Below are 27,594 nucleotides of genomic sequence, written 5' to 3' on the forward strand. Positions count from 1 at the left end.
AGTTACAAAGAATTCTGCCCAATTACATTTCACATACAAGTGATGCCATCATCATGACAGATCCCCGTTCACCCATTATAAAACCCCAAAAAACAGTAATGCAACACAGCATACACAGAAAAACTCCCTCTGAAACAAAATCAAGTCCATCTTCAAGCAACGGCAATTTGCACTTATATAGCACGATTAATATTGTAACACGTCCCAAGGTGCTTCACAGGAGCATTATCAAACAAAATTCGACACTGAGACACTTAAGGGGACATTTGGGTAGATGATCAAAAGCTTGGCCAAAGAGGCAGATTTTAAAGTGCGTCTTAAAGAGGAGACACAGAGGCGGAGCAGTTTAGGGAGGGAATTTCAGAACTAAGGGCCTTGGCAGCTAGAAGCATGGCCGCCACTAGTGGAGTGATGGAAATCAGGGATGTTCAAGAGGCCAGAGTTGTTGTAGGCCACTCATTCCCTCAAACCTGTTCTGCCAGTCAATTAAATCATGGCTCCCAAAAGGAAAAACTGGGAAATTAGAATACTGGTCCGAACTGGTCTTGTATACCTTAAAATGGAACACCAGTAAAAACTGGGAAATAAGAATACTGGTCCGAACTGGTCTTGTATACCTTAAAATGGAACACCAGTAAAAACTGGGAAATAAGAATACTGGTCTGAACTGGTCTTGTATATCTTAAAATGGAACACCAGTAAAACTGGGAAATAAGAATACTGGTCTGAACTGGTCTTGTATATCTTAAAATGGAACATCAGTAAAACTGGGAAATAAGAATACTGGTCTGCACTGGTCTTGTATACTTTAAAATGGAACACCAGTAAAACTGGGAAATAAGAATACTGGTCTGAACTGGTCTTGTATATCTTAAAATGATACACCAGTAAAACTGGGAAATAAGAATACTGGTCCGAACTGGTCTTGTATATCTTAAAATGGAACACCAGTAAAAACTGGGAAATAAGAGGTCTTTTCCTCATCTGCACTCCAACTTCATTTACCTGTTTTATTTTTACCTTTACCTAATAAAAATCTATTAATCTCAGTCTTGAAATCTCCAATTATCCACATACATTTTGGGGAGAGAATTCTAGCTTCCCACTATTCTTTGACTACATGATTTCCCTCCTGAACAGCTGAGCTCTAATGTTAAGATTGAGCTCACCTTTTTTTTTTATTCATTCATGGGATGTGGGCATCCCTGGGCTAGGCCAGCACTTATTGCCTGTCCCTAATTGCCCTTGTTTAGAGGGCATTGTAAAGAGTCATTGCTGTGGGTTTGGAGTCACATGTAGGCCAGACCAGGTTAAGGACAGATTTCCTTCCCTAAAAGGCATTAGTGAGCCAGATGGGTTTTTATATCAAACGACAACATTATTGTGGTCATCATCAGACTTTTAATTCCAGATTTTTATTGAATTCAAATTCTACCATTTGCTGTGGTGGGATTTGAACCCAGGTTCCCCTGGGTTTCTGGATTATTAGCCCAGTGATGATACCACTACGCCACCACCTCCCCAGGGATCCTCTGCTGGTGGAAACAGCATCCGCCCTCTGGAACCCTTTTATCATTTTAAGCACGTTGAATAATGGCCAGAACTACATGCAAAGGCTAGGCAATTCCTTGGGGCGGGGGGGGGGAGGAGGAGGAGAGTGGAGAGGGGGGGGGAGAGTGGAGAGGTGGGGGGAGAGGGGGCTGGGGGTAGCTCCCACTCCCACTCCACCAATTACTTCACCCAGAAGTGTGAGGGCAATTTCACTTCGGCACCTCAGTGGGCTTTCCACCCCTTCCAGGAGCTGGTCCGAGGAATTTCTGGCCTCCATGTACCCTCCCCCAGCCCCCAGCCCCCCACCCCATCTTTCTGCTGTCCATTTCCTCTCTGTACTTCAAAGCCAGAGATCACAATTTTCCACTCAGTTTGTGGCTCATGGGATCTCAGCCCACTCGGGAGAATTATTTTGATCAGGGCTCACATTTTATGCAGAGGAGGAGACCCCGCCTCGGGGGGCAAGCCCACCTCCACTTGGCCGGGACGCCCCGTAGGGTTTTAATGGCCGTCGGGCTGTTAATTGGCTCAGGGCTAAAGCCCTGCCCCCATCGAGAAGGATGTCCCGCCTCTGAGAGCTGCTGCTCATTCAAATAGTCGGGAGCCTCTGTCGGGCACAGTGTGACTGAACAGGAGGCAGCCCACGCACTCCCCACCCCCGCTATCCCCAGCCGGCAGTACTTGGTAGGCTGGACACTGGCACGTGCTGCCGCATGTAAAATCCCAGATGTGGCGAGAGGAGGCCTTAAATGGCCACTTAAGGGCCTCAATTGGCCCACGGGCAAGCGGGAGGTTTTCTCCACCACGGGTAAAATCGCAGTGTTGGTGGTATTTTTTATTCATTCACAGGATGTGGGCTTTGCTGGCTGGGCCAGCATTTATTTCCCATCCCTAATTACCCTTGAGAAGGTGGTGGTGAGCTGCCTTCTTGAACCGCTGCAGTCCATGTGATGTAAGTACACCCACAGTGCTGTTAGGGAGGAAGTTCCAGGATTTTGACCCAGCGACAGTGAAGGAACGGCGATATATTTCCAAGTCAAGGTGGTGAGTGACTTGGAGGGGAACTTCCAGGTGGTGGTGTTCCCATGTGTCTGCTGCCCTTGTCCTTCCAGATGGTAGTGGTCGTGGGTTTGGAAGGTGCTGTCTAAGGAGCCTTGGTGAATTCCTGCAGTGCATCTTATAGATGGTACACACTGCTGCCACTGTCAGTGGTGGAGGGAGTGAATGTTTGTGGATGTGGTGCCAATCAAGTGGGCTGCTTTGTCCTGGATGGTGTCAAGCTTTTTGAGTGTTGTGGGAGCTGCACTCATCCAGGCAAGTGGAGAGTATTCCATCACACTCCTGACTTGTGCCTTGTAGATGGTGGACAGGCTTTGGGGAGTCAGGAGGTGAGTTACTCACTGCAGGATTCCTAGCCTCTGACCTGCTCTTGTAGCCACAGTATTTATATGGCTAGCCCAGTTCAGTTTCTGGTCAATGGTAACCTCCAGGATGTTGTTTGTGGGGGATTCAGCGATGGTGATGCCATTGAACATCAAGGGCGATGGGTAGATTCTCTCTTGTTGGAGATGGTCATTGGCTGGCACTTGTGGGTACGAATGTTACTTGCCACTTGTCAGGTTAGGTGACGGGCCACCACCATGGCACCCAATTTTATGCCCCCCTGCCTGCCAACCTGCCCCCAGGAGTTGTAAAATTCTGGCCCAAGAAATCCCTCCCACATACTGTCACTTAAGTGTGCAATCCTGAGGTACGCAGAAAGCAGCATGTGAAATGGATGAGAAGTTTCGACAGAGGGGATGTAAAACTCTTCCCTCTGGTGAGTGGGTCAATAACCAATGGACAAAGATTTAAAATCATTGGCAAAACATTTAGAGGGGAGAACATTTTTCACTAAGAGAGTTGTTGGGATTTAGTCAGGTGGTGGAAGCTGATTCCATGAATAATTGGAAAGGAGTTGGACTGGTAGTTGAGGATGAGGAATTTACAGGTCTACAGGCAAAAAAATGGGGTGTGTGGGACTAAGCATGTCTGCCCTTTAAAAGAGCCAGCACAGCCATGAGGGGCTGAAGGGCCTCCTTATTGGCTGTAAGTTACTATGATTCCATCCTTCTGCTGCCTGAGCACGACCCGAAGCAAAATTAGCTTGATTGGGACAGAGTGGCACAATTGGTTAGCGCCTGGTGCTTGATATATTAATGATTTAGATCTTGATGTACGGGGGACAATTTCAAAGTTAGCGGATGATGCAAAACTGGGAAGCATTGTAAACTGTGAGGAAGGCAGTGTAGAACTTCAAAAGGACATAGACAAGTTGGTGAAGTGGGTCGATTAGTGACAGATGAAGTTCAATGCAGAGAAGAGTGAGGTGATTCATTTTGGTAGGAAGAACATGGAGAGACAATATAGAATAAGGGGTACAATTCTTAAGGGGTACAGGAGCAGAGGGTGCATATGTGCATAAGTCATTAAAAGTGACAGGACAGGTGGAAAGAGCAGTTAATAAAGCATACAATATCTTAGGCTTTATCAATAGGGGGATAGAGTACAAGAGCAAGGAGGTTATCCTAAATTTATATAAGACACTCATTAGACCTCAGCTGAAGTATTGCATATAGTTCTGGGCACCACACTTTATAAAGGATGTGAATGCATTGGAGAGAGTGCAGAAGAGGGTCACAAGAATGGTTCCAGGGATAAGAAACTTCAGTTATGAAGATAAATGGGAAAAGTTGGGACTGTTCTCCTTGGAGAGAAGGCTAAGAGGAGATTTGATAGAGGTGTTCAAAATTGTGAGGGGGTTGGACAGTGTAGATAGGGAGAAACTGTCCCTGCTCGTAAAGGGATCTAGAACGAGAAGGCACAGGGTTAAAGTGATTTGCAAGAGAAGCAAATATGATGTGAGAAAAAAACTTTTTCACACAGCGAGTGGTTAGGGTCTGGAATGCACTGCCTGGAAATGTGGTGGAGGCAGGTTCAATCGAGGCACTCAAGAAGACATTAGATGATTATTTAAATAGAGACAACGTGCAGGGTTATGAGAAAAGGGTAGGAGAATGGCACTGAGTCATAATGCTAATTCGGAGGGCCGGTGCAGACATGATAGGCCGAATGGCATCCTTCTGCAACGTAACAATTCATGATTTTGAGTTTTCTGCACCTTCGCATCAGTTTCTCTGCGGCAGGTGAGGCCGAGAGAGAGAGAGAGAGAGAGAGAGAAGTGCTTCCCGAAATAGATACAGCTGGTTCCTGCATTTCTCCACTCTCTCTGCTTGGGTCTACCAGCAGCTGTGGAACAGAAAGCAAGGAAGAATGAGACAAAGCATTGGGCGGTGGGGGGGGCGGGGAAGAAATCTGAAAGAAAACAACAAAATCTGCACCCTGGGAATTTTTAGATAAAAGCAGTGTTTCTCAATGAAAGAGATATTGAGATTTGGGTGGGCTGCAGCTGGAGAGATAGAAGCAAGAGGTTCCCTCTTAGTTCTGCTACATCTATCGGATAAGACCTCCTTTCAGATGGATGTAATATATCCCACTGCACTGGCAGGGCATTCTCTCAGTGTCCTGGCCAATATTTATCCATCAATCAACATCACTAAAAAAAAAAGTGATCTGGTCCTTTACCTCACTGCTGTTTGTGGAAGCTTGTTGCATGCAAATTGGTTGCTTCAAAAAGTACTTAATTGGTTGCGAAGCGCTTTTTAATGTACTGAGGCCGTGAAAGGTGCTACAGAAATGCATGTCTTTCTTTCTTTTAAAGCTTTGCTTGTCATCTCTTTTAAAACCCAAGTTTGGCATCATCCAAACGCCATGGCCGGGGTTTTCCGGCCCTGTTGTTGGGTGGGACCCGCCGTGGGTGAGGCGGTGCCCCAGTCAGAAGCCCATTGACTTGCGGCGGGACTGGAAGATCCTGGTGGTGGGCGGGCGTGGAAAATCCCGCCGCATGTCTTCACTTGCTGCAACTTCTTTTCTACCCATTTCAACTCTGCAGGTTTCCTGTATTTGACCCGCTAGGTTTTGCGATTAGAAAGAATCCCAAATCCTACAGGCTCTATACAGTCAAAAAAGCAGAGACACTAGATAAAAGCAAAATCACTTCAATTATGCATGGATGGGAGAAACAGGCAAATAAATAGCACTTAAAAGGGAATCATTTTTTAATTATTTTTGAATTCTCATCCTTGTTTTCAAAATCCTCCATGGCCTCACCCTTCCCTATCTCTGTAATCTCCTCCAGCCCCACAACCCTCTGAGATATCTTTGCTCCTCCAATTCTGGCCTCTTGAACATCCCCAATTTTAATCACTCCACCATTGGTGGCCATGCCTTTAGCTTCCTTTTTTGATTCATTCATGAGATGCGAGTGCGCTGGCTAGGCCAGCATATATTGCCCATCCTTAATTACCCTTAAGAAGTGTTACAATTATACGGTTTATAAGATGTTCTGGGACTGTGTCTTTAATTTAGAGTAAAATGAAGGGGGTCATGTGACCTGTTCTGAAGTCTGCCTGACAACAGGCCTGGGTGACATGACTGTTAAAGATTAAAAGGGAGGCCCAGGTTGTTTTGCTGGAAACAAAGTGTAAGGTGTTAACGCGTGGAGACAATGGCAGCAGCTTCTATGTTTACAGTGGTTAGACTCTCGTCACCAAAGTCACAGTAAGATGTTGAGAATGTCGGGTTGTAAACAGTTATGCTTTAAGCTGTTCATTTACTTCCAAGATAAAAGAGAGTTGGGGTCTCAAGGATAGCTAATCAGCATTTCTACCTAGATACAAGGCCCATGTGATTTACATTGCCAGGGATGGGCTTTGAGAGGGGAAGAGTTTCTAAAATATCCCTGGAAACTCACCGGCACAGGCAGTCTGCCAGGATCCGAAAGCGAGAGAGCAAGTAGAGGCCAAAGATTTCTGTGGTTCACCGCACGGGAATGAGGGTAGGAACTCATGTTCGGATGAAAAGATCATATTTGTGAGGATTTGAAACAAGGCTAGAAGATCCAGCTAGCTTGTGCTAGAGGGAGAATCTCCAGGAAAATCCCTCTCCATGAAAGACAGCTCTGGGGTTAAAATTTACCAGGCTGGGAAAGGAAAGGAATGGAAGTAAACCCTTGGGAACTAAGAATCACTTTGGACTGGGTCCGAGAAACTACTTAAGAGACAGTGTAAAGCATACCTGTGGAGTGGGTTTTTCAGTTGTGTTAGAAGTAAAAGGGGAAGTTCTGTTCTGTAGTCTAAAGTATAAGTTGCCTCCAAAAATAGTGCTTAGTCAGCAGTGCTTTCAGTCTGGTTGTTACAGTAAAAGTTTTAAAATGTGAAATCTTATTGCGTCATCCTTTCAGCTACCAACTGAAAGTTTGAATTTCTTTTTTTAAAGTTATTGGTCTCTATGGGATCGTAATAGAAGGTGGCAGTGAACCACCTTCTTGAACCACTGCAGTTAATGTGGTGCAGGTATGCATACATTGTTGCTAGGGAGGGAGTTCCAGGATTTTGATCCATTAGTGGTGAAGGAATGGCAATATTGTTCCAAGTCAGGATAGTGTACGGTTGGGAGGGGAACTTTCAGATGGTAAATCTTCCCATGCATCTGCTACCCTTGTTCTTCTTGTGGGCAGAGGTCCCATGTTTGGAAGGTGCTGTTGAAGGAGCCTTGGTGAGTTCCTGCAGTGCATCTTGTAGATGGTACATACTGTGCGTCGGTGGTGGAGGGAATGAATGTTTAAGATGGTGAATGGGGTGCCAATCAAGCGGGCTGCTTTGTCCTGGGTGCCTTCAGCCATTTCTTGATATCACCTGTAGTGAATCGAATGGCTGAAGACTGGCATCTGTGATGCTGGGGACCTCCGGAGGAGGCCGAGGTGGGTCATCCACTTGATTATAGCAAATGCTTCAGCCTTATCTTGCACTGGTGTGCTGGGCTTCTCCATCATTGAGGAGTCTCCTCCCCAAGTTGGTTGTTTAATTGTCCACCACCATTCACAACTAGATGTGGTAGGACTGCAGAGCTTTGATCTGATCCTTTTTTGTAGAATCACTTAGCTCTGTCTATCGCATGCTGCTTATGCTGTTTGGCACGCATGTAGTCCTGCGTAGTAGCTTCACCAGATTAACAACTCATTTTTAGGTATGCCTGGTGCTGCCCTCCTGACTGAACCAGGGTTGATGGTAATGGTAGAGTGAGGGGTATGCCAGGTCATGAGGTTACAGATTGTGGTTGTACACAATTCTGCTGCTGATAATGGCCCACACGCCTCGTGGATGCCCAGTTTGAGCTGTTAGATCTGTTCTGAATTTATCTGAATTTATGGTGGTAGTGCCAGACAATGTGATAGAGTGTGTCCTCAGTGTAACCCAGTGTTGGGTCCCTATGACGTGAAAAGAAATCCAAAACTTTATTCTTTTGCCATGTTTAAAAAAAATGGACTTTGTGCTGAACCAAAAAGGATGGCTGCTACATGTCACATGACCACAGGATTGACCTCTGTTCTGGAAGCTACCAACAGGAGTTACAAGAACAAAAGAATTCCCCTCTCAGCCTGTGGAATCTCACACCTCATTGTACAGACCCCATATAATCAACGAAAGCAGAGGAAGTACAGACGAGCTGGCTCCCCAACCTGAACTATCACAAAAGAGAGAGATCAAAACTCGTTATACTGAAATGCTAATAACCCCCTCGTCACTCTCCTAAGGAGGAACAATAGAATTCTGACCAGCAGCACAGAAACTGATTGTTAAGCTGCAATTAACCATTACTGGGCCATGTCACATGACCCAAGCCTCTGGCCTTTTGGACAGTTTTAATATTACATCTTGGGTCTCACAGACAGACTGCTGTGTTAACATCAACTGAAAAGGACTCTAGCCACCTGGTTGAGCAAGCAGTCAGCTACCATCTCTCAACTCCTTGAAACCTGCTTGACTTTTAAAAGTCTCTGATCAGCGCCTGCTAAACGGTCTAAGCACAGAAAGCTCATTATATTGCAGTGCCATTCATTCAAGGATTTCCGTGTTGTTGTCTCCAGCCAGAAACTCATTGGGACTGAACTCAGCCATGAAGGAGGCACCCTCTAAACTTCAACTTCTCAAACTCAGGAAATTACATGAACTAATATTAATTTCTGTGGTTCTTGTACTGTTACTGCCCAAGGTTGTAAAACACTTTTTTTTTCTATTCCCCTCTTACTGTGTGTGTGTGTGTGTGTGTGTGCACGTGTGTATAGTAGAGCGGGAAGTTGTGAACACTCCTCTCCCAGGTTTTGAATGTGGAATAAACTAACCTTCTGAATTAATCATAACGCAAGCTTGCTGCAAGTTATTAGTAAATTGGATTACATAAACCGAGGGTTTGGGAAAACACACCATCGCATGCTTGGTAGGAAATAGAGATAGTTTACGTAAGTTATATTTGTATTTTCCGAGTGTTAGGAATGAGTTTTAGCTTTAAATCTTGTTTGATTTGTATATCTGTAGTTGTGTGTTAAGAAAAGGTCAAATTCAGTTTTAGTTTCACTTTAAAAGGTGCTTGCATTTCTAATGAGGTTTTTATGACTGTTGCAGCTATGTTAAACAAATAAGAGTAGTAAAAAAACAGTGCTGTTGCCTAGTAACAGGGGTCGAGAGAGGCAGGACCCTCCCACAGACACACCCACAGAAGAAGAGAAACTGCAGCTTGATTTTGGAAGCTGTTTGAGTTCAGTTGGTTTTGAAAATAGCTGCCAGAGAGAGACTGGAGCAAAGGGGACAGATAGCCAGTCCCAAGCTAAAGAAAAGACCCAAAATCCAGGGGAGTAGAACAGAAGAAAGTCACAAGAAGACCTTCTAGTCCAAGGAAGGCCAGGAACTTGGAAAAGGTCCTGTTAAGTGAAGTTAAGAATGAAGGGCAGAGAGAAAGGCTCCAAGCTTCAGATTTAAAGAGACAAAAGCTGCAGAAAGCAGATTTAAAGCGAGAGCAGCTTGCAAGAGACAATAAGGCTCAAAGAGACAACTGAAGGTCTGTAACGCTTTGCTATGGGCATGTGAAGCAGTGGCACTGTTGACGGCTGAGTCAGTGAGAGAGAATGCATGGAAGACAGCTTGAATGCATGTGGTGACCCAGGGAAGAGAAACATCGAAAGGAGAATTTGAAACCCTGGAGGCGAACCCTTGCCGAAGGCGCTTGAGAGAAAACGTCGGTTTGGGAGAAGATTTCAAGGCGAGGTCTTGGAGAGTGGGGATTGGAAATCCTCGTGTGAAAGACGGAGTTCAGTGAGACCGGGTGGCTATTGGTGGAACAAGTGTCTGGGGCAGCTGAGGAGAGATCCATAGCATCTGGTTGAGGTGGCATCTGTCACTTGGGGCAGAATTTTACGGCCCTGTTTCAGCGGGGATGGGGGCCATAAAATGCCCATTGACTTCAGCGAGAACATAAAGTCCCGCTGTCATAAAATTCTGCCCTTGGTTTCAGAGTGTGGTGTGTCTGACTGCAGGGTGCCTATTTGTTTATATAGACTGTGTACTTACTGTGAACATTAAAGCATAAGATAGCTTTTGTAACTTGTATTATCCTTACAAATCTGTATACATCTGTAAAGGTATAGTTGTGGGTGAAGGAGTAGTGTAATATAGTTAATCTTTTCTTGTTTAATAAATGTTTTAATCTTTTGTTATAAGTTCATTAGCTGACTCCAGTGACTCTGTTCAGTAGCCACTCTCCACATATCTAAGCAAACAAATAAAAGTTAGGATCTATCAAGCTGGGTTCCACTCTGCGATCAGGCTTGTCCAGGGGTAACCTCAGCTAGGATCATAACAATGCTTTAAAAAATAATTCAAGACACCTTCTCTTATGGGCAGTTGGTGAGAGGAAATAGGTACAGTTTGCCTGTCTCTCTTTCCTGTCTGTAACATCATCTCCACAAGGACTGTGCAGTGGTCACTCCTGCTAATACTATGGTAGACAGCTGCATCTGCAACAGGTAGATTGGCGAGGGCAAAGTCAAGTAGATTTTTCCCTCTTGTTGGTTCCCTTATCACATGCCACAGACCCAGTCTGGAGATATGTCCTTCAGGACTCAGCCAGCTTGGTCAGTAGCGTTGCTACAGAGCCACACTTGGTGATGGACATTGAAGTTCCCCACCCAGAATACATTCTATGCCTTTGCTTCCCTCAGTGCTTCTTCCAAGTGGTGTTCCTAGGCCCCAAGATCTGAAATTCCCCTCCCAAACGTCTCCCTCTTTCCCCTTTGTCCTTCAAGGCGATCCTTAACACCTCCTCCTTGACCAATTGTTTGGTAACCTGTTCTAATATCTTCTTATGTGGCTCAGTGTCAAAATTTGTTTGGTAACACTCTTGGGAAGCGCCTTGGGGTGTTTTACTTTGATAAAGATGCAAGCTGTTGTATATTGTAAATTTCACACAATCCTCACAATGTGGAAAATCTCATGTACTTAAAGGTCTCTCTTGCTTCATGTTTTCGAGCCACTGATTAAAGCCATTCAGGGAGCAGACATGAGGCAGTACCTGCGTAACAACCTATCAGGAAGCTCAGACATGAGTGGACACTGACCCAATCAGAAAGTTTGAGCACGAGACGACAGCCACAAGTAAATTATAACTGAATGACTGGCCAGGCCTAAGTCTACAAGATGGAGGGGGGGGGGAAAGGGGGGGCGGTGGGGGGGTTGGGTGAGTGAACAAACACCGAAAGAGAGTTTGTCTGACCATCATTATCAATGTCCACTTGATCACACTCATCGTCTTCAGTTATTATTGGGCAGGCAAAGAGTCCTCCAGTGCGATTTGCGAACTGTTGGGATTGGGCTCGGGCCTGAGGTGCTCCCACCAGGATCCTGCAAAGCAACAAGAAGAGAAACAATTGTTAAGCTGCTGCATTAACAAACTGCAGTGCACAGCCAAAGACTAATGACAGGTCATAGTGATATCTGTATGATTCAACCACAGAACAGTGGACCAGTACTAGACTGTTACAAGAGCTGCGCGCGAAAGAGCGCAGCAATCTCCTTGAAGCACGGAGCTGCCTCAGGGAGATTAAATGGATTAGAAAACTTTTCAATAAATAAAGTAAAAATTTATTTAAACAGGTCCCCTCATGTGACAGTGTCACATATTTGTGAAGTTAGTAAAATGTATTTCTTTATTTTATAAAAGCTTCAGGAAACTTCATCCCGCCCGTGGATGAAGTTTCCTGAAAAATGTGAAGGCCTCTTGGGCTCTTCGCCTGCCGCCAACCTTAAGGTTGGACGGGCAGTGTGGTTAACTACTTTAATTGCTTTTTTAATGGCCTTAATAGGCCGTTGACAGTTCGGCGGGCGCGCAGCCGCCTCTGGCGTGCGCCTGCCGAAAGAAATATCACAATCACACACGATGACGTCGGGATGCACGCCCAACATCATCACGCGTCGGCATGTCGGGCCCGCCCCTGCATGCCAACGGCAGTATTCTGCCCAATGTCTTTTCTCATTCCTAGTGCATGTCCTAGTGCATGAATCACAAAAGGTTAATATGCAGGTACAGCAAGTAATTAGGAAAACTAATAGAATGTTATCATTTATTGTGAGGGGAATTGATTATAAAAGTAGGGAGGTTGTGCTTCAGTTATACAGGGCACTGGTGAGACCACATCTGGAGCACTGTGTACAGTATCGGTCTCCTTATTTAAGGAAAGATGTAAATGTGTTGGAAGCAGTTCAAAGAAGGTTTACCAGACTAATACCAGGAATGGGCGGGTTGTCTTATGAGGAAAGGTTGGACAGGCTAGGCTTGTATCCGCTGGAGTTTAGAGGTGACTTGATTGAAACAGATAAGATCCTGAGGGGACTTAACAGGGTGGATGTGGAAAGGATGTTTCTTCTTGTGGGAGAATTTAGAACTAGGGGTCACTGTTTAAAAATAAGGGGTCACCCATTTAAGACAGAGATGAGGTGTATGTTTTTCTCTCAGAGCATTGTGAGTCTTTGGAACTCCCTTCCTCAAAAGGCAGTGAAAGCAGAGTCTTTGAATATTTTTAAGGCAGAGCTAGGTAGATTCTTGATAAGCAAGGGGGTGAAAGGTTATTGGGGGTCGGCGGGAATGTGGGGTTGAGGTTATAATCAGATCAGCCATGATCTTATTGAATGGTGGAGCAGGCCCAAGGGGCTGAGTGGCCTACTCCTGCTCCTAATTTGTATGTTTGTATGTTAATTTTCACCACTCCCTCCCCAACAATGACCAGGTCAAGATCAGGAGCTTGTCATCCTCGGCTCAGTGAGTTGCATTTGCACCTTGGTATCAGAAGGCTGTCGGTTCAAGTCCTACTCCAAGGACTTGAGAGCACAATCCAGACTGACACTCCGGTGCAGTGCTGAGGGAGTACTGCACTGTTGGAGGTGCCGACATTCAAACGAGGCCACGTCTGATGGATGTAAAAGATCCTGTGGCACTATTCAAAGTCGAATCGGGGAGTTCTGGCCAATATTTACCCCTCAGCCAACACTGCTTAAAAAAAAGTCCCAGGTAATCACATTGCTGTTTGTGGGAGCTTGCTGTGCGCAAACTGGCTGTTGCGTTTCCAATACCAAAACAGTGGCTACATTTAAAGTACTTGTGAAGCTTAAAGCCTGCTGGGATATCCTGAGGTTGTAAAAATGTAGGTTCTTTGTCATGTGGGAGTCACCTGATTCCTTGCGACTGTGCTGCAGGGTGTTGGCGTAACAATCACCTGCAGATACTGCGCTCACTATGCTCGAGCTAAAGAACGAGTTCGAGCAGAACAGAAGCTATGAAGTAAGTTGGCATCTTTTCCTTGATCCCTCTCTGATTCAGCAGTTAGAAACCATCGGGTGGCATTTATGAGTCAATATTCATCAAAAAAATGACAGACAAAAATGTTGAGGACAATAATAAAGACTAATGGACCCATCAATTGTGACACAATGATATTCTTGTAAACTACATATTGTATTTTCTGGCAGAAAAACATAGAGTATTCACCTATAATTTTACCCTGTGTGCTTGCCATGGAACAATGCAAGTATACTGCAAGATCACCCAAATGGCTTTTATTCTATTACCCTGCCTAACAAAGTATTCTGAGTTTATTTCTAGCATATCTTCACACACAACGTAAACAGTGAACACACACAGGAACAGTGGGAGGATTATGATTATCTGACCATTGAACTACATCATGAACAACTCCTTTAGTAACCAACAAGTCCTGGAATGGGACTTGAACCCAGAGCATTTGACCTAGAGGTAAAGACACTACCATTGCACTACAAGATCTCCAATGTTTCAAATGAAGACATTCTTCCTAATATCTGTTTGACTTTACACCAACTTTAAATGGCCAAATCAGCTGCATCACCATGAGTTACACTATCTGCAATATCTTTCATATTTCCCGTTCACTCAACTCATTCCTGGGATTGGGAGGCGGGGGCAGGGCAGGGGTTATCTTATGAAGAAAGGCTGAGCAGGTTGGGCCTATACCCATTGGAGTTTAGAAGAATGAGAGATGATTTTATTGAAGATCTTGAGGGGACTTGATCGGGTGGATGCAGAGGATGTTTCCACTTGTGGGAGAGACTAGAACCAGGGGACATAGTTTAAGAAGAATCTTCCATTTAAGACAGAGATGAGGAGAAATTCTTTTCTCTCAGAGGGCCGTTAGTCTGTGGAATTGTCTTCCACAGAGAGCAGTGGAGACTAGGTCATTGAATATATTCAAGGCTGAGTTAGATAGGTTTTTGATCGACAAGGGAGTCAAGGCTTATGGGGGGGCAGACAGGAAAGTGGAGTTGAGACCACAACCAGATCAGCCATGGTCTTATCGAATGGCGGAGCGGGCTTAAAGGGCTGAATGGTCTACTCCTGCTCCTAAGTCCAATGTTCCTATGTTTCCTGTGTTCCTTGCTCTAATATAACAATTGGCATTAATATAGTGTCTTCAACATTATAAAACATCCCAACACATTTCACCTGAGCGTTGTCAGAGAAAAGAATTAACACTGAGGCATATAAGGAGATATTAGATCAGATGACCAAAAGCTTGGTCAAAGAGATAGGGTTTAAGGAGGAGTGTCTTAAAGGAGGAGAGAGAGATAGAGATGCGGAGAGGTTAAGGGTGGGAATTCCAGAGCTTGGGGCCTAGGCAACTGAAAGCACCAATGGTGGAGCAATTAAAAAGCACTCTTATTGAGACACTTGCCCTGTCTCCATAACATATCGCACGTACCCTTGGCATTTTATCTCCTTTTCCTTATGTTAGTGTGGTGGAGATTACTTTCCTATAATTTTCCTCCTAGAATGATAGATGCCCACTATGGGAGCCCGCCCAAATTGGCAAGTGTGGGAAACCCCTTTGCGCGGAAGCGTACTGCGGCGCCATCTTGGATTTTCGGAAACCTCTTAAAGCTGAACCTGCAATTTAAAAATTTTGACCATGGATCAGAAATCCACCATTCCAGATCAGTTTGGGCTTATCCAAGGCCCAAATCAATCATAAAATTGGGGACTTTGGAAACAGAGATTCCTTAGATACATGATTGCTTCAGGTCTGGATAGAAAGACAGCAGAACAACAAGTTAACACACTGCTTCACTCGGTAATTTTAACTTCAGAGGTAACAAAATCCTCGAAAGGGCTAAATTTAATAACAGCTGCCAGGAGAATCTGTGGACTCTCTTTTATTAATGAGCTGTACAGAGTGGCTGAAGGCTGTGATTACGGTGACCTGAAATCTGAGCGAATCAGGGATAGAATAGTTGTCGGAGAGGCAGACGACGTATTCTCAGACGTGCTCCAAGCGAAGGAAGATCTCAACCTGGAGAAAGTCTGACAATCCGGATGGCTCTCTGAAGTCTGTTTGCAGCACCGATCTATATTAAGAGGAGAAAGTAACCCGTGGTACAAAGGAAACCCCACTGCCCAGTTAGTGAAACAGCACAGAAACTGGGACACTCCAGGCCAAGGGAAGCAATACCCTAACCAACCACTAGAGTGACCATGCCAGGACTGTGGAGCAAAGCGTCCCCACAGGCGAGATCAATGTCCTGCAACTTCAGCCCAATGCTTTCAATGGAACTGAATACAACACTTCAGGAAGCTGTGCATCAAAACGCACTGAAGATCCCAAAAGGATTCACAAAGTCGAGACTGCACATCAAGAGGACACACAGCCATGCTTCTTGGGGGAGGTCACAGATCCTGGATTTTCATTCTGGAATGTGGACATCTCGGTTAACAGCCATCTCACAAACTTTAAGTTGGACATGGGAGCCGGTGTTACGGTTTTATCAGACAAACCGTGGCTGAGAGACCTTTGGCTACGATCAACAGACACCGCGCTCTATAGCACGGAGAAATCCGACTCCTGGTCATAGGAATGATTCTGGAACCATTAAGCTGTGGTGGCAAAAAAATCTTCGAGCTGATGTACGATATCTGTAACCAGTCTTTTTCTCTCTTGAGCAGAGATGCCTGAGCCCTGGATCTCCTCAAAACAGCAGAAGATGTCGAGACAACCACTGTCGTAAATTATACAGAACTGCAAGTTCCCAAGGGCTTGAACAAGAGAGATTCCCTCGACTGGGACTTCAGCTCTGAACTGTCTTCTCTCTTTGTAGAGCAGGTTTGTTCACTTTCGTTACAGGTGCCAGAAACCCCTCATTGGTCAGAACAGCCAACCACTCAGATGGTTACCATGACACCTCGAGTAGATGACAGTCAAGAGAGGAACCAGCAACGAGAAGAGCCTCAACCTCTGTCTCCAATGCTAGTTGGAGAATTAAATCCTGAGACCATGGAGCAAACACTGCAATCCCCAGCCAGCATGACAGGGCCACAGACAATGCAGGAACTGAATAGCAGCCGTCCATTGATGACAGCGCATCACACAGCCAAACACAAAGGTGAGCTTACTACCAAGTCACACCCTCACAACAGGAAGAGCCATCTTCCACCCCAGCGTGTGTCACAGCAAGCTGCACGAAGGAAGAAGGGAAAAAACACGATAGAGACGAGCCCAGAGCTCGTCCACCCTGTAAAGAACGGGATAAACCAACTGCCATCTATCATTACAATTGGGGAATCGACAAAGAGCGATTCAATGCCAAAGAACGGAAAAAGAGGATGAACAGACTCCCAGATGCCAGAACAACCTCCAATTCAGCAAAGTTTATCAGTAGCAGCAGAGCCTACCACTCGTCCGACAGTGGTGAGAATGAGATATGGAAGGGTTGGTTATAAGGCCAGCTGAACCTATGAACTCAGAGACTTGAGGGGGAAGATAGAGCCGTAGTAATGATGTGATACATGGGGTAAACTGGGATAACTTGTAAATACATTGTATAAAGACTTGGGGGAGGTGTAGTATAAGGCTCTGGCACATAAAGGGTTAACGTGGAACTGAGCACAGTACCTCCCACACAGTGATGTAAGAGAACACATGATCCACCCTTAGGGGTCAGTGTAGTGTGGGACAGAGCTGTGTGTAGAAGCAAGCATGGAGACAGATCCTAGCTTGGACCTTTACTGTAGCTATGTATATAGTTTCTAGTAGTTAATAAATACTTACTGTTGAACTACCTAAGACTACGAATACCTTAATAACACCTACCTAGCTACACCCAATGCCTTACAACACTGCCCAGCCTGCCTCCGCACCCAACACCCTCCGCACTCGTTCCAGGGTCAGCGGGACTGACCTCTAATACAGACCACCCTTCACAGCCCCCTGGAACAAAAATCCCAACTTCTGGGCCTCTTTCTTCCTGGGTTGGGTTCGTGGAGCCATGAAACATCCTGACTCTGCGCACCCAATCCAGGAGTGAAAATCCAAGCCTGGTATTTTTTTTTTGCATTTAATTTTCTGCCCCTCCTCTTGTTGAAGTCATTGAGCACCTCCCCACAGTGGTCATTCTTCATAAGACCATAAGACATAGGAGCAGAAGTAGGCCATTCGGCCCATCAAGTCTGCTCCGCCATTCGATGAGATCATGGCTGATCTGATAATCCTCAATTCCACTTTGCTGCCTTTCCCCATAACCCTTGATTCCCTTACTGATTAAAAACCTGACTATCTTAGCCTTGAATATACTTAATGACCCAGTCTCTACAGCCCTCTGCAGCAAAGAATTCCACAGATTGACTACCCTCTGCGAGAAGAAATTCCTCCTCATCTCTGTTTTAAATGAGATTATGCCCTCTAGTCCTAGACTCTCCCACAAGGCGAAACAACCTCTCAGCATCTACCCTGTCAAGCCCCCTAAGAATCTTATATGTTTCAATAAGGTCGCCTCTCATTCTTCTGAATTCCAATGAGTACAGGCCCAACCTACTCAACCTCTCCTCATAAGAAAATCCCTCCACAGGGATCAACCTAGTGAACCTTCTCTGGGATGCCTTAGATAAGGGGACCAAAACTTTTCACAGTATTCTAGGTGTGGGCTAAGACTTCTCTATTTTTATACTCCATTAGCAAGCATTTTCCTCTGCTCACATGTTCTAGTTCTGAGGATGCACAAATGGTACAAGAGAAGGTTAGGTGTGAGCCTTTTTTTAATTCATTTATGTGATGTGGGCAACACTGGCTAGGCCAGCATTTATTGCCTGTCCCTAACTGCCTTTGTTCAGAGGGCATTTAAGAGTCAACCACAGGTCTGGAGTCATATGTAAGCCAGACCAGACCAGACAGCAGATTTCCTTCCCTAAAGGGCATTAGTGAACCAGATGGGTTTTTATAACAATCGACAATGGTTTCATGGTCATTATTAGACTTTTTAAATTCCTGATTTTTATTGAATTCAAATTCCACCATTTGCCATGGCGGGATTTGAACCCAGGGCCCCATTACCCTGGGTATCCGGATTACTAATCCAACGACAATACCACTATACCATCACCTCCTCTGGACTGTGCTATTTGAATATTGTTATGGGGGTGGGGCGGGGGGGGTGTGGTGGGTGGAAAAACACCCTAGCTGGGCCTCCTCATGTTGTCACTAGATGTCCACACAGGACTTTCCAAGGGTTTGGGGTGGGGAGGGGGAGGTCACAGGGGTGTCACTGGATCGTGAGAAAGAGTAGGAACCATGGCTGATTTCTCCTCGACCTCCGCCGGCCATCAAACTGCCCTCACATATACCCCGTCTGAGACCGGCTAACTCAGCACAGACTGGGGATGAAGTCGGAGCTGTTCTTGCTCAGAATTTATCCAATGGAGAAGGGAACCAATAAATTGGACAAGTTGGATCGGGATTACACACTTTATGATTCCTTGATCAAAAGTCACGCTTGACAAGAGCAGCGATTTGGAATTCTATGCTTAGATTGGATCAGTATGTGTTTATCTGCTGTTGACTTTACTGTAAACACAGTTTAAGGGCAAGTGTTGTGCTTTTTCTCTTTTGGCATTTCCCAGTGAGCTGCAGCACAGAGTCCTATTGTGTTGGTGGTATTTTAGGCAGTCTACTGTCCCTCAACTGTGTTAAAACTTTCTGCCTTATTTGGACAGCCTTGGGCCTCGAGTATTCTTGCTGCTATTTGAAGCACATTCCTGCCGAGTTCCTTCATTGTGAGCAGGCCTTCACACTCGTATGATCTTGGGCCGTATTTCACTTGAGCCGATGTTCAAATTTTTGTTCCAATACAATAAACACAACCTTGCTTAGCAAAGACAAAAAAATAAAGGCACTGACCCAGTTTAGTTGACACAAAGTTGTTCCACCTGAAGTGGCCCCAACCCCCATGTGTCAAAAAGCCTATGTTTTCGCCATCGCCACTTTTCTTGCAAAGCATTCTGGATAGAATGGCATCGCAGAAAATGCTGGAAAGGCTCAGCAATTCTGGCAGCATCTGCGGAGAGAGGGACAGGGTTAGTGTTACAGGTCGATGACCTTTCATCAGAACTTGGCCAGTTCATCGGCTACAAAAGGTTAACTCAGTCCCTCTTTTCACAGGTGCCAAGTATGTTTCACTTTTTCTGTTTTTAGTTTCAGCTTTCCAGCATCCGCAGTATTTCACTTTTGTAGAAGGACACTGTGCCGGCCAACCTGTGCTTCAAGGATGTTTTCCAGCTTTTTGGTGGCTCAGGGAATTCACCAGATTACTGATCGCGATCCAAAATTCTGAGCAACATCGAGAGAGCTCAGCAACCTCAAATATTATAAGGAGTAGTCAGCACAGATTTCAAGAGAGGTCATGTTTGACCAACCCTGTTGAATTCTTTGAAAAGGTAACAGAAAGAGCAGACAAGAGCACTCTCACTTAACCCACAATGTTCTGGGTTCAAGTCCCACTCCAGGGCTTCAACATAAAAATCCAGGTTGACACTTCAGTGCAGTGTTGGACGTACTGTCTTTTGGGTGAGATGTTAAACCAAGGTCCTGTCGGCCCTCTCACGTGGTTGTAAAAGATCCCATGGCACTATTTCAAAGATGCATGGGGGGGGTTCTCCCCACTGTCCTGGCCAATATTTATCGTTCAACCAACATCACAAGGACAGATTATCCAGTCTATCACATTGCTGTTTGTGGGATCTTGCTGTGTGCAAATTGGCACACAGTTGTAAGATGTAGGTCTCACAAACAGGTTCTGAGTCTTGTACAGTTTAACAGTAAGTGTTCATTAACCACTCATAACTATGTACATAGATAAGAGTATAAGGTCTAAACTAGGAGCTGTCTCCATGCTTGCCTCTACACACGTCTCTGTCCAGTACAAGACTGCCCTCTAGACTCGGGTCATGTGTTCCTTTACATCACAGTGTGGGCGGTTCTGTTCCCAGTCCCACGTTAACCCTTTCTATGCCAAATCCTTATACTACAGTGGTCATGTTTCCTACATTATGATGGTGACTACAATTTCAGACCATGAGCTCTGTCCCCCATTTTGATTCCTTTTTTTTTGCCATATGCTAGTTTGAATCTTGTTTTTCAAGATTTTGCTTTTGCACAAAGCTGTGCATTATTCTGCCATTTACACTCACTCTGGACAAATGCTTTGTCTCTCTACTACAACAATTACCACTCCCTTTGTCTTTTGTTGACACCTTTGTCATTTAATCCCTTGGCCCTCTCCCCTATCCCAGACCTTCCCTTTTGTTATTCCTCCCACTCCCCACTTTCGATGGCATAAAACCCATCAGATTTCTACCCTCCTTCAGTTCTGAATAAGAGTCATAGTGACACTCTGTTTCTCTCTCCACAGATGCTGACAGACCTGCTGAGTATTTCTGGCACTTTGTTTTTATTTCTAAAGTGCTTCATCGGCTGTAAAGTGCTTTGGGATGTCCTGGGGTCATGAAAGGTACTATAGAAATGCAAGTCTTTCTTCTCAATGCAGAAACTCACCAAGGGTCCTCAGACAGCACCTTCCAAACCCATGACTGCTACCATCTAAAAGGACAAGGGCAGCAGATAGGTGGGAACACCATCACCTGGAAGTTCCCCTCCAAGTTACTCACCACCCTGACTTGGAAATATATCGGCCGTTCCTTCACTGTCACTGGGTCAAAATCCTGGGACTCCCTCCCTAACAGCACTGTGGGTGTACCTACACCACATGGACTGCAGCGGTTCAAGAAGGCAGCTCACCACCAACGTCTCAAAGGGCAACTAGGGATGGGCAATAAATGCTGGCCTAGCCAGCGAAGCTCACATTCCGTGAATAAATTTTTTAAAAGTCAATGTAATATATTTGGATTTTCAAAAGGCCCGAAATAGAGAGACAGACATTATGCTGGGGACTTCTGCGTAAACAAGAAGATGATTCTGCAGCGATCCCATCCAGGAACCCAGTTGAAATGTTTCAAAGTGCTGTATGGAAGCTCAGGTGGACATTGTTGCAATTTTGCTATGGGCCCTGGAGGCACACCTAAAGCTGTGATCCTATCCAGTGGCGGCATCCAGTGTCACCACCAACCTTGTGCAATGAGACACTGAAACTCAAAAGGATTTGGCCGTCACTTGCTGAAGGATTTTGTATATGAACAAGCTATGAATCATTTTTTTAAATGCGGTTAGAACCCTGTTTTTTATTTAAATATAGCTGAATTTGAAGAGACAAAATTCAGAAATTTAACAGGCTCATATCTGCTGCACTCTAAACAGAGAGTCCATTTAACTCCTTTGCTTTAAATCCCAAGCGTTCTTTCCTTGTCTGAGTAGGATTTGAACTCAGGCCTCTGAGACGAAAGCAAGATATTCTTGCCGACTGAAGGTCAGGAAGAAAAACATGGTTCAGCGAGGTGACACTAAATCATAAAATTAACGAAGCAACACGTCAGGACATATGACGAATCTTGGTGCTTACAGGCGGTGTTAAATATTAGTTCAAGGTACTATAACAAACATGCTCCTCACTTAACAACCAGCAGCACCCTCAAAAACTCTCCAGAATAGTAACCTGCCCCCTGCTACTACACGTTCCTTCCCAGTTGTTACTAATGTACTGTAAACCAACTAGATTGCCGTTTCTATCACCCACCTCTTCATAGCTGCTGCTAACGGTTACCCAGTGTTTAGCTTTTGCATGCCCTGTTTTTTATTTACAAGCAGCTACTATTTGCAGAAAATACAAACAGACTGAATCATAAGCTAGAGTGAAGGAGAAGAATGGTTTATCCAGCACCAATCATCATAGAGGAAGAGAGAGACCGAGAAAGGGAGAGAGAGAGGCAGAGACAGAGACAGAAAGAGAGAGAAAGAGGGAGACAGAGAGAGGGAGGGAGATAGAGCGAGAGAGACAAAGAGAGAGAGAGAGAGGGAGAGAGAGAGAGACAGAGACAGACAGAGAGAGGGAGACAGACAGACAGACAGAGAGGCAAAGAGAGAAAGGGAGGTGGATAGAGAGAGGGAGGGAGACAGAGAGGGAGGGAGACAGTGAGAGACAGAAAGAGAAAGAGAGAGAGACAGAAAGACAGACAGAGGGAGACAGAGAGAGAGAGAGAGACAGAGAGAGGGAGACAGGCAGAGAGAAGGAGGAAGACATAGAAAGATAGACAGAGAGACAGAAAGAAAGACAGAAAGAGGGAGGAACAGAGAGAGGGAGACGAGAATGCGGGACAGAGACAGACAGAGACAGACAGAGAGAGCCTCAGGCAGGAGGAAGCCTGGCTGATTTTCCCACTTTCTAACTCAGGTGCACTGAGCCAATTGTATAGTCCCAATTGCTGCCCTAGTCAAGATCAGCAAACTCAGTATAGAGTAGTGATTGAATCTGGGACCACTCCGGATCTGTACAGCTCAGTGCCATAACATAATGAGCTATCAGGAGAGATTTCTAAGTTGGGGGGTTGTGAGGTTCCCAGCTTATCTGACCTACCAAACATTTGGCCTGAAAATGGAAAAGAGATCATCCATGCTGATATTGTCTTACAAGGAGCTCGATGCACAATTTCTGAGGTCAACCTGGAGACAAGGGTTAAATTTTGGAGCTAAAGATGAAAATATAGGAAATGGAGGAGAAATATCAGTTGCCAGACGTGTCTTGGATATTCTGGACAATGGCAAACCCTGGACTTGCCCTGTTGAAACTTGGCAGTACTTGATAGAAACCTATGTCCATGGGTGAAATGAATGACCTTGCCATGACCTACTGTTTAACTTGCATCTCTCCACTAATTCTGAAAACATTTAGTCTTTAGCTCTTATGCCTTAAGCCTGGTCTGCATATTGACATTATGCTTCTTGCAGAACAACAAGATACAAGCTCCATCTACAAGATGGAGAAAAACATGTAATAAAAGGGGTCATAGAGCTATGAAGAACCCTCATTCAATTGTGGAAATTCTTCAAGGCATTTTGTCTCATTGCATCAAGTCTTCCTAAGCTTCAGACTGGATTTCCCAACAAGGGGAGAGAAAGGTGCAAGGCAGGGAGCTGAAATGTCTCAGAAGATCCTCCACTCAACCACTCAACAGTGAAGACAAAAACAATGGGCAGGATCCATTCTCCATCTATATTTTAAGAAAACTGAAGAACATGCCAAGAGCCTATGGTTCTGTAAATTCTGTCAATAAGCACCAACAGTACAGCTCTCTAAAACCTCCCCTCAACTCCACTAAGAGGGAGATCAAATCCATTTATACTCCAACCCTTAGGAAATCTCCAGATTTGGCAGGTCTCTTCCTAATCTTTGTCTAAGTAGCTCTAGGTTTGATATCTTTGTATTGTGGCACATTGATGGCTTCAGACTCTTTAAACATATGATTACATAGGATATATGGCACAAACAGGCCATTGGGCCCATCTAGTCCATGCCGGTGTTTATGCTCCGCTCAAGCCTCCTCCCATCTTTCCTCATCTAAATCTCCCATTGTCACCCTATATTCCCTTCTCCCTCATATACTTGTCTAGCTTCCCCTTAAATACATCTATACTATTCACCTCAACCACTCCCTGTGATAGTGAGTTCCACATTCTCACCACTCTCTGGATAAAGATGTTTCTTCTGAATTCCCCATTAGGTTTCTTGGTGACTATCTTATATTGATGGCCTCTAGTTCTGCTCTTCCCCACAAGAGGAAACATTCTCTACATATCCACTCAATCAAAACCTTTCAGGATTTTAAAGACCTCCATTAGGTCACCCCTCAGCCTTCTGTTTTCAAGAGAAAAGAGACCCAGCCTGTCAATCCTTTCCTGATATGTAAACCCACACATTTCAAGTCTCATCCTTGTAAATCTTCTCTGCACCCTCTCCAGTGTCTCTAGATCCTTTTTATAATATGCCGACCAGAACTGCACACAGTACTCTCAGGCCTGAATTTTCGCTTCCGAGTCTTGAGCGCAGAATCAGGAAGATTCCTGACTCCACAAACCCAACTCAGGAGAAAGTACCCCGGACGGTCGAATTTTCATTCTGCGGGGAGGGGATTGCTAACTGGAGTCGGGCTCATCATCCCCGGAAAGAGTTCGGAGACAGCTACAGCGGCTGCTGGGTGCGGAGCGGGGATGTGTAGAAGGCTCACCCTGGTGCTCCAGGGCTTGTAAGAAAACAAATAAAACAGAAAACAGCCCTTTAGCCCATACCCCTCACACCCCCTCGCCTCCCCACATGCTCCCCATGCCCCATCCATGCCAACCCACACCTCATGCCCCCTCACCCACCCCCCCATGCCCCCTCATACCCTCCATCTAGCCTATGCGCCTCTACCCACCCCATGGCCCTTTATAGCCCACATGCCAACCAATGCCCCTCTCCTCACCTCCCATGGCCCTTTATAGCCCCTAAACCAACTTATACCCCTCACCTTACCTCCCCATGGCCCTTTATAGCCCCTATGCCAATCCTCACCCCCAGGCTCTTAATAGCCCCAACGTAGTGCCACCTAGACTCGCATCTTTCAAGTAATAAGTGACCTCCCTATTCTTCTGACCAAAACATATTACCTCACATTTATCTGTGTTGAACTTCATCTGCCAATTATTTGCCCCTTCTGTAAGTTTATTAATGTCGTCCTATTTGTTGCAGTTCTTGTCAGTATTGACTATTCCCTCCCAATTTGGTATCATCCACAAACTTAATGACCAGGATTTTACAGTCTCTCCCGCCTGGTGGGATATTATGATCCCGCCGAACTGAATGAGATTTAAATGGCTCACTGCATCCGCCGGGGTGGGGCGGGGGGGAGACGTGTCGTGCCGGGGCCATAAAATCCTGGCCAAAGTCTTCACCTTAATTCATCCACAGAGAACTATCACAGAACGACAGAATTTTAACAGCACAGAAGGAGGCCATTCAGCCCATCATGTCTGCACCAGCTCTCCAAATGAGCATTATGGCCTAGTGCCATTGCCCTGCCTTTTCCCCATACTCTTGCACATTGTTTCTATTCAAATAATCATCTAATGCCCTCATGAATGCCTCAATGAACCTGCCTCCACCGCACTTCCAGTCAGTGCATTCCAGACCCGAACCACTCGCTGTGTGAAAAAGTTTCTTCTCACGTTACATTTGCTTCTTTTGCAAATCACTTTAAATCTGTGCCCTCTCGTTCTTGATCCTTTTACAAGCGGAAACAACTTCTCCCTATCTACTCTGTCCAGCCCCGTCATGATTTTGAACATCTCTATCAAATCTCCTCTCAGCCTTCTTCTCTCCAAGGAGAACAGTCCCAACCTCTCCAACCTATCCTCTTGGTGAAGTTTCTCATCCCTGGAACCATTCTTGTAAACCTCTTCTGCACTCTCTCCAATGTGTTCACATCCTTCCTATAATGTGGCGCCCAGAACTGTACACAATATTCCAGCTGAGGTCTAACAAGTGTCTTATATAAATTCAGTATAACCTCCCTGCTCTTTTACTCAATGCCCCTATTAATAAAGCCCAGGATACTATATGCTTTATTAACTGCTCTCTCCACCTGCCCTGCCACCTTCAATGATCTATGCACATATACACCAAAGTCTTTCTGCTCCTGCACCCCCTTTAAAATGTCACCCCTTATTTTATATTGTCTGTCCATGTTCTTCCTACCAAAATGCATCACCTCACACTTCTCCGCATTGAACTACTATCGGAATGAAGCCAAAGTCGTGCCTGCAGCACCTTGAAACACTTTGATGGCCTCCAGACACCAAATCTTCAGTGCAGGGAAAAGTACATATAAGGTATTAACAGGCCGTCATCTGTTGTTCTCAAACTTGTTGGGGAAAGCAAGCCTTGGGAATGCACTCTGAAGATAAAATTAGCTTTCAAGTCAAGTCAATTTATATGCTTGCAAATACACTATAAAGGATGGATAAACGCACAATAACATCTGTGCGTGAAAGGATTAGAAGAATATGCTGATTAGGGGAGATAAAGCAGAGTGGGAGGAGGCTTGTGTGGAGCATAAATACCAGCCCAGAGCCATTGGGCTGAATGGCCTGTGAATTCTAGGCAATATGTAACAATATTTGGCCTTTTCGCTCCAACAAGTAGATCGAAAAACTGTTGAAGAGAAACAGTGGATATCTCCTCACTGTTAACTGTCTTCACCAGTTGAATGTAATCTATAAGTCAAGGAGAAAAAGAAAATAAATTAAATTAACGCGCAGTCTTATGACCGGCACACAGGGACATTTTGATTTGGCTGTGATTCAAGCTGTTCTGCAGGGAAAAATCAGCAGCAATTTGGAAGCAAGCATAATTTTCTGGAAAATAAGTGATTTATACACATGGCAGTGCTTAGGTTGCCACTGCGGGTACGTGAGGCTGTTTAGTTAAACAAATAATAATTATGGGCTTCAGTTAAAAAATCAACTGATATCCTGACTTTTGAAGTTGCCTGCAGCCATTGCTTGTAAACCGGGTACAAATCCATTCCACTTAGCCCTGATGTACTGCAGTTAACAACACCAATATATTTCATTCAAGTCCTATAAATATTTAAATAAGCTTTTCTTTCTGCCTGTTCTATTTTACTCAGCTTCATGCTACAGGGTCCGTAAGCAAACTTGGCAGTCATTTTGTACATAGCAAGGACCCACAAAACAAAAAGGAGGCGAGTGAAGGCTTTTTTAAAATGTGTTCATGGGATGTGGGCTTCGCTGGCTGGGCCAGCATTTGTTGCCCATCCCTAACTGCCCCTTGAGAAGGTGGTGGTGAGCTGCCTTCTTGAACCGCTGCAGTCCATGTGGTGTAGGTACACCCACAGTGCTGTTAGGGAGGGAGTTCCAGGATTTTGACCCAGTGACAGTGAGGGAACGGTGATATATTTCCAAGTCAGGGTGGTGAGTGACTTGGAGGGGAACTTGCAGGTGGTGATGTTCCCATGTGTCTGCCGCCCTTGTCCTTCTAGGTGGTAGAGGTCATGGGTTTGGAAGGTGCTGTCGAAAACTGCCGAGAGTCTTGATGGCCTCTGTGATGCTGGTGACCCTGGGCATTGGGGTGAAATCATCTTTGACAAGAAACCATTGTGGTAGAAGATGAGAGATATTCTGGCGTTCACTTGAATACTATTGGGGAGCATTTCTGCTGCACCTTCCTCAGATTGACTAGATGGATTAGAATCCATGATGGCACCCAATGTACATGGCCTGTTTAAGGAAGATGCTCGATAAGCTTCATGATCTTT

The 27,594-nt window shown here is 45.1% G+C and overlaps 1 protein-coding gene across 2 annotated transcripts in view; it reads right to left on the bottom strand.

Moving 5' to 3' along the window:
- Positions 1-27,594, bottom strand: part of LOC144672753 (integrin alpha-7-like) — a 192,867-nt gene that overhangs the window by 84,461 nt on the left and 80,812 nt on the right. For both annotated transcript variants that reach the window (XM_078534718.1, XM_078534717.1), the window contains exon 2: positions 11,257-11,384. In XM_078534718.1, coding sequence (XP_078390844.1) covers positions 11,257-11,384 — 128 coding nt within the window. The remainder of the gene's footprint in view (positions 1-11,256; positions 11,385-27,594) is intronic.

Source organism: Cetorhinus maximus, chromosome X (assembly GCF_964194155.1).
Source record: "Cetorhinus maximus chromosome X, sCetMax3.hap1.1, whole genome shotgun sequence".
Classification (NCBI taxonomy): Eukaryota; Metazoa; Chordata; class Chondrichthyes; order Lamniformes; family Cetorhinidae; genus Cetorhinus; species Cetorhinus maximus.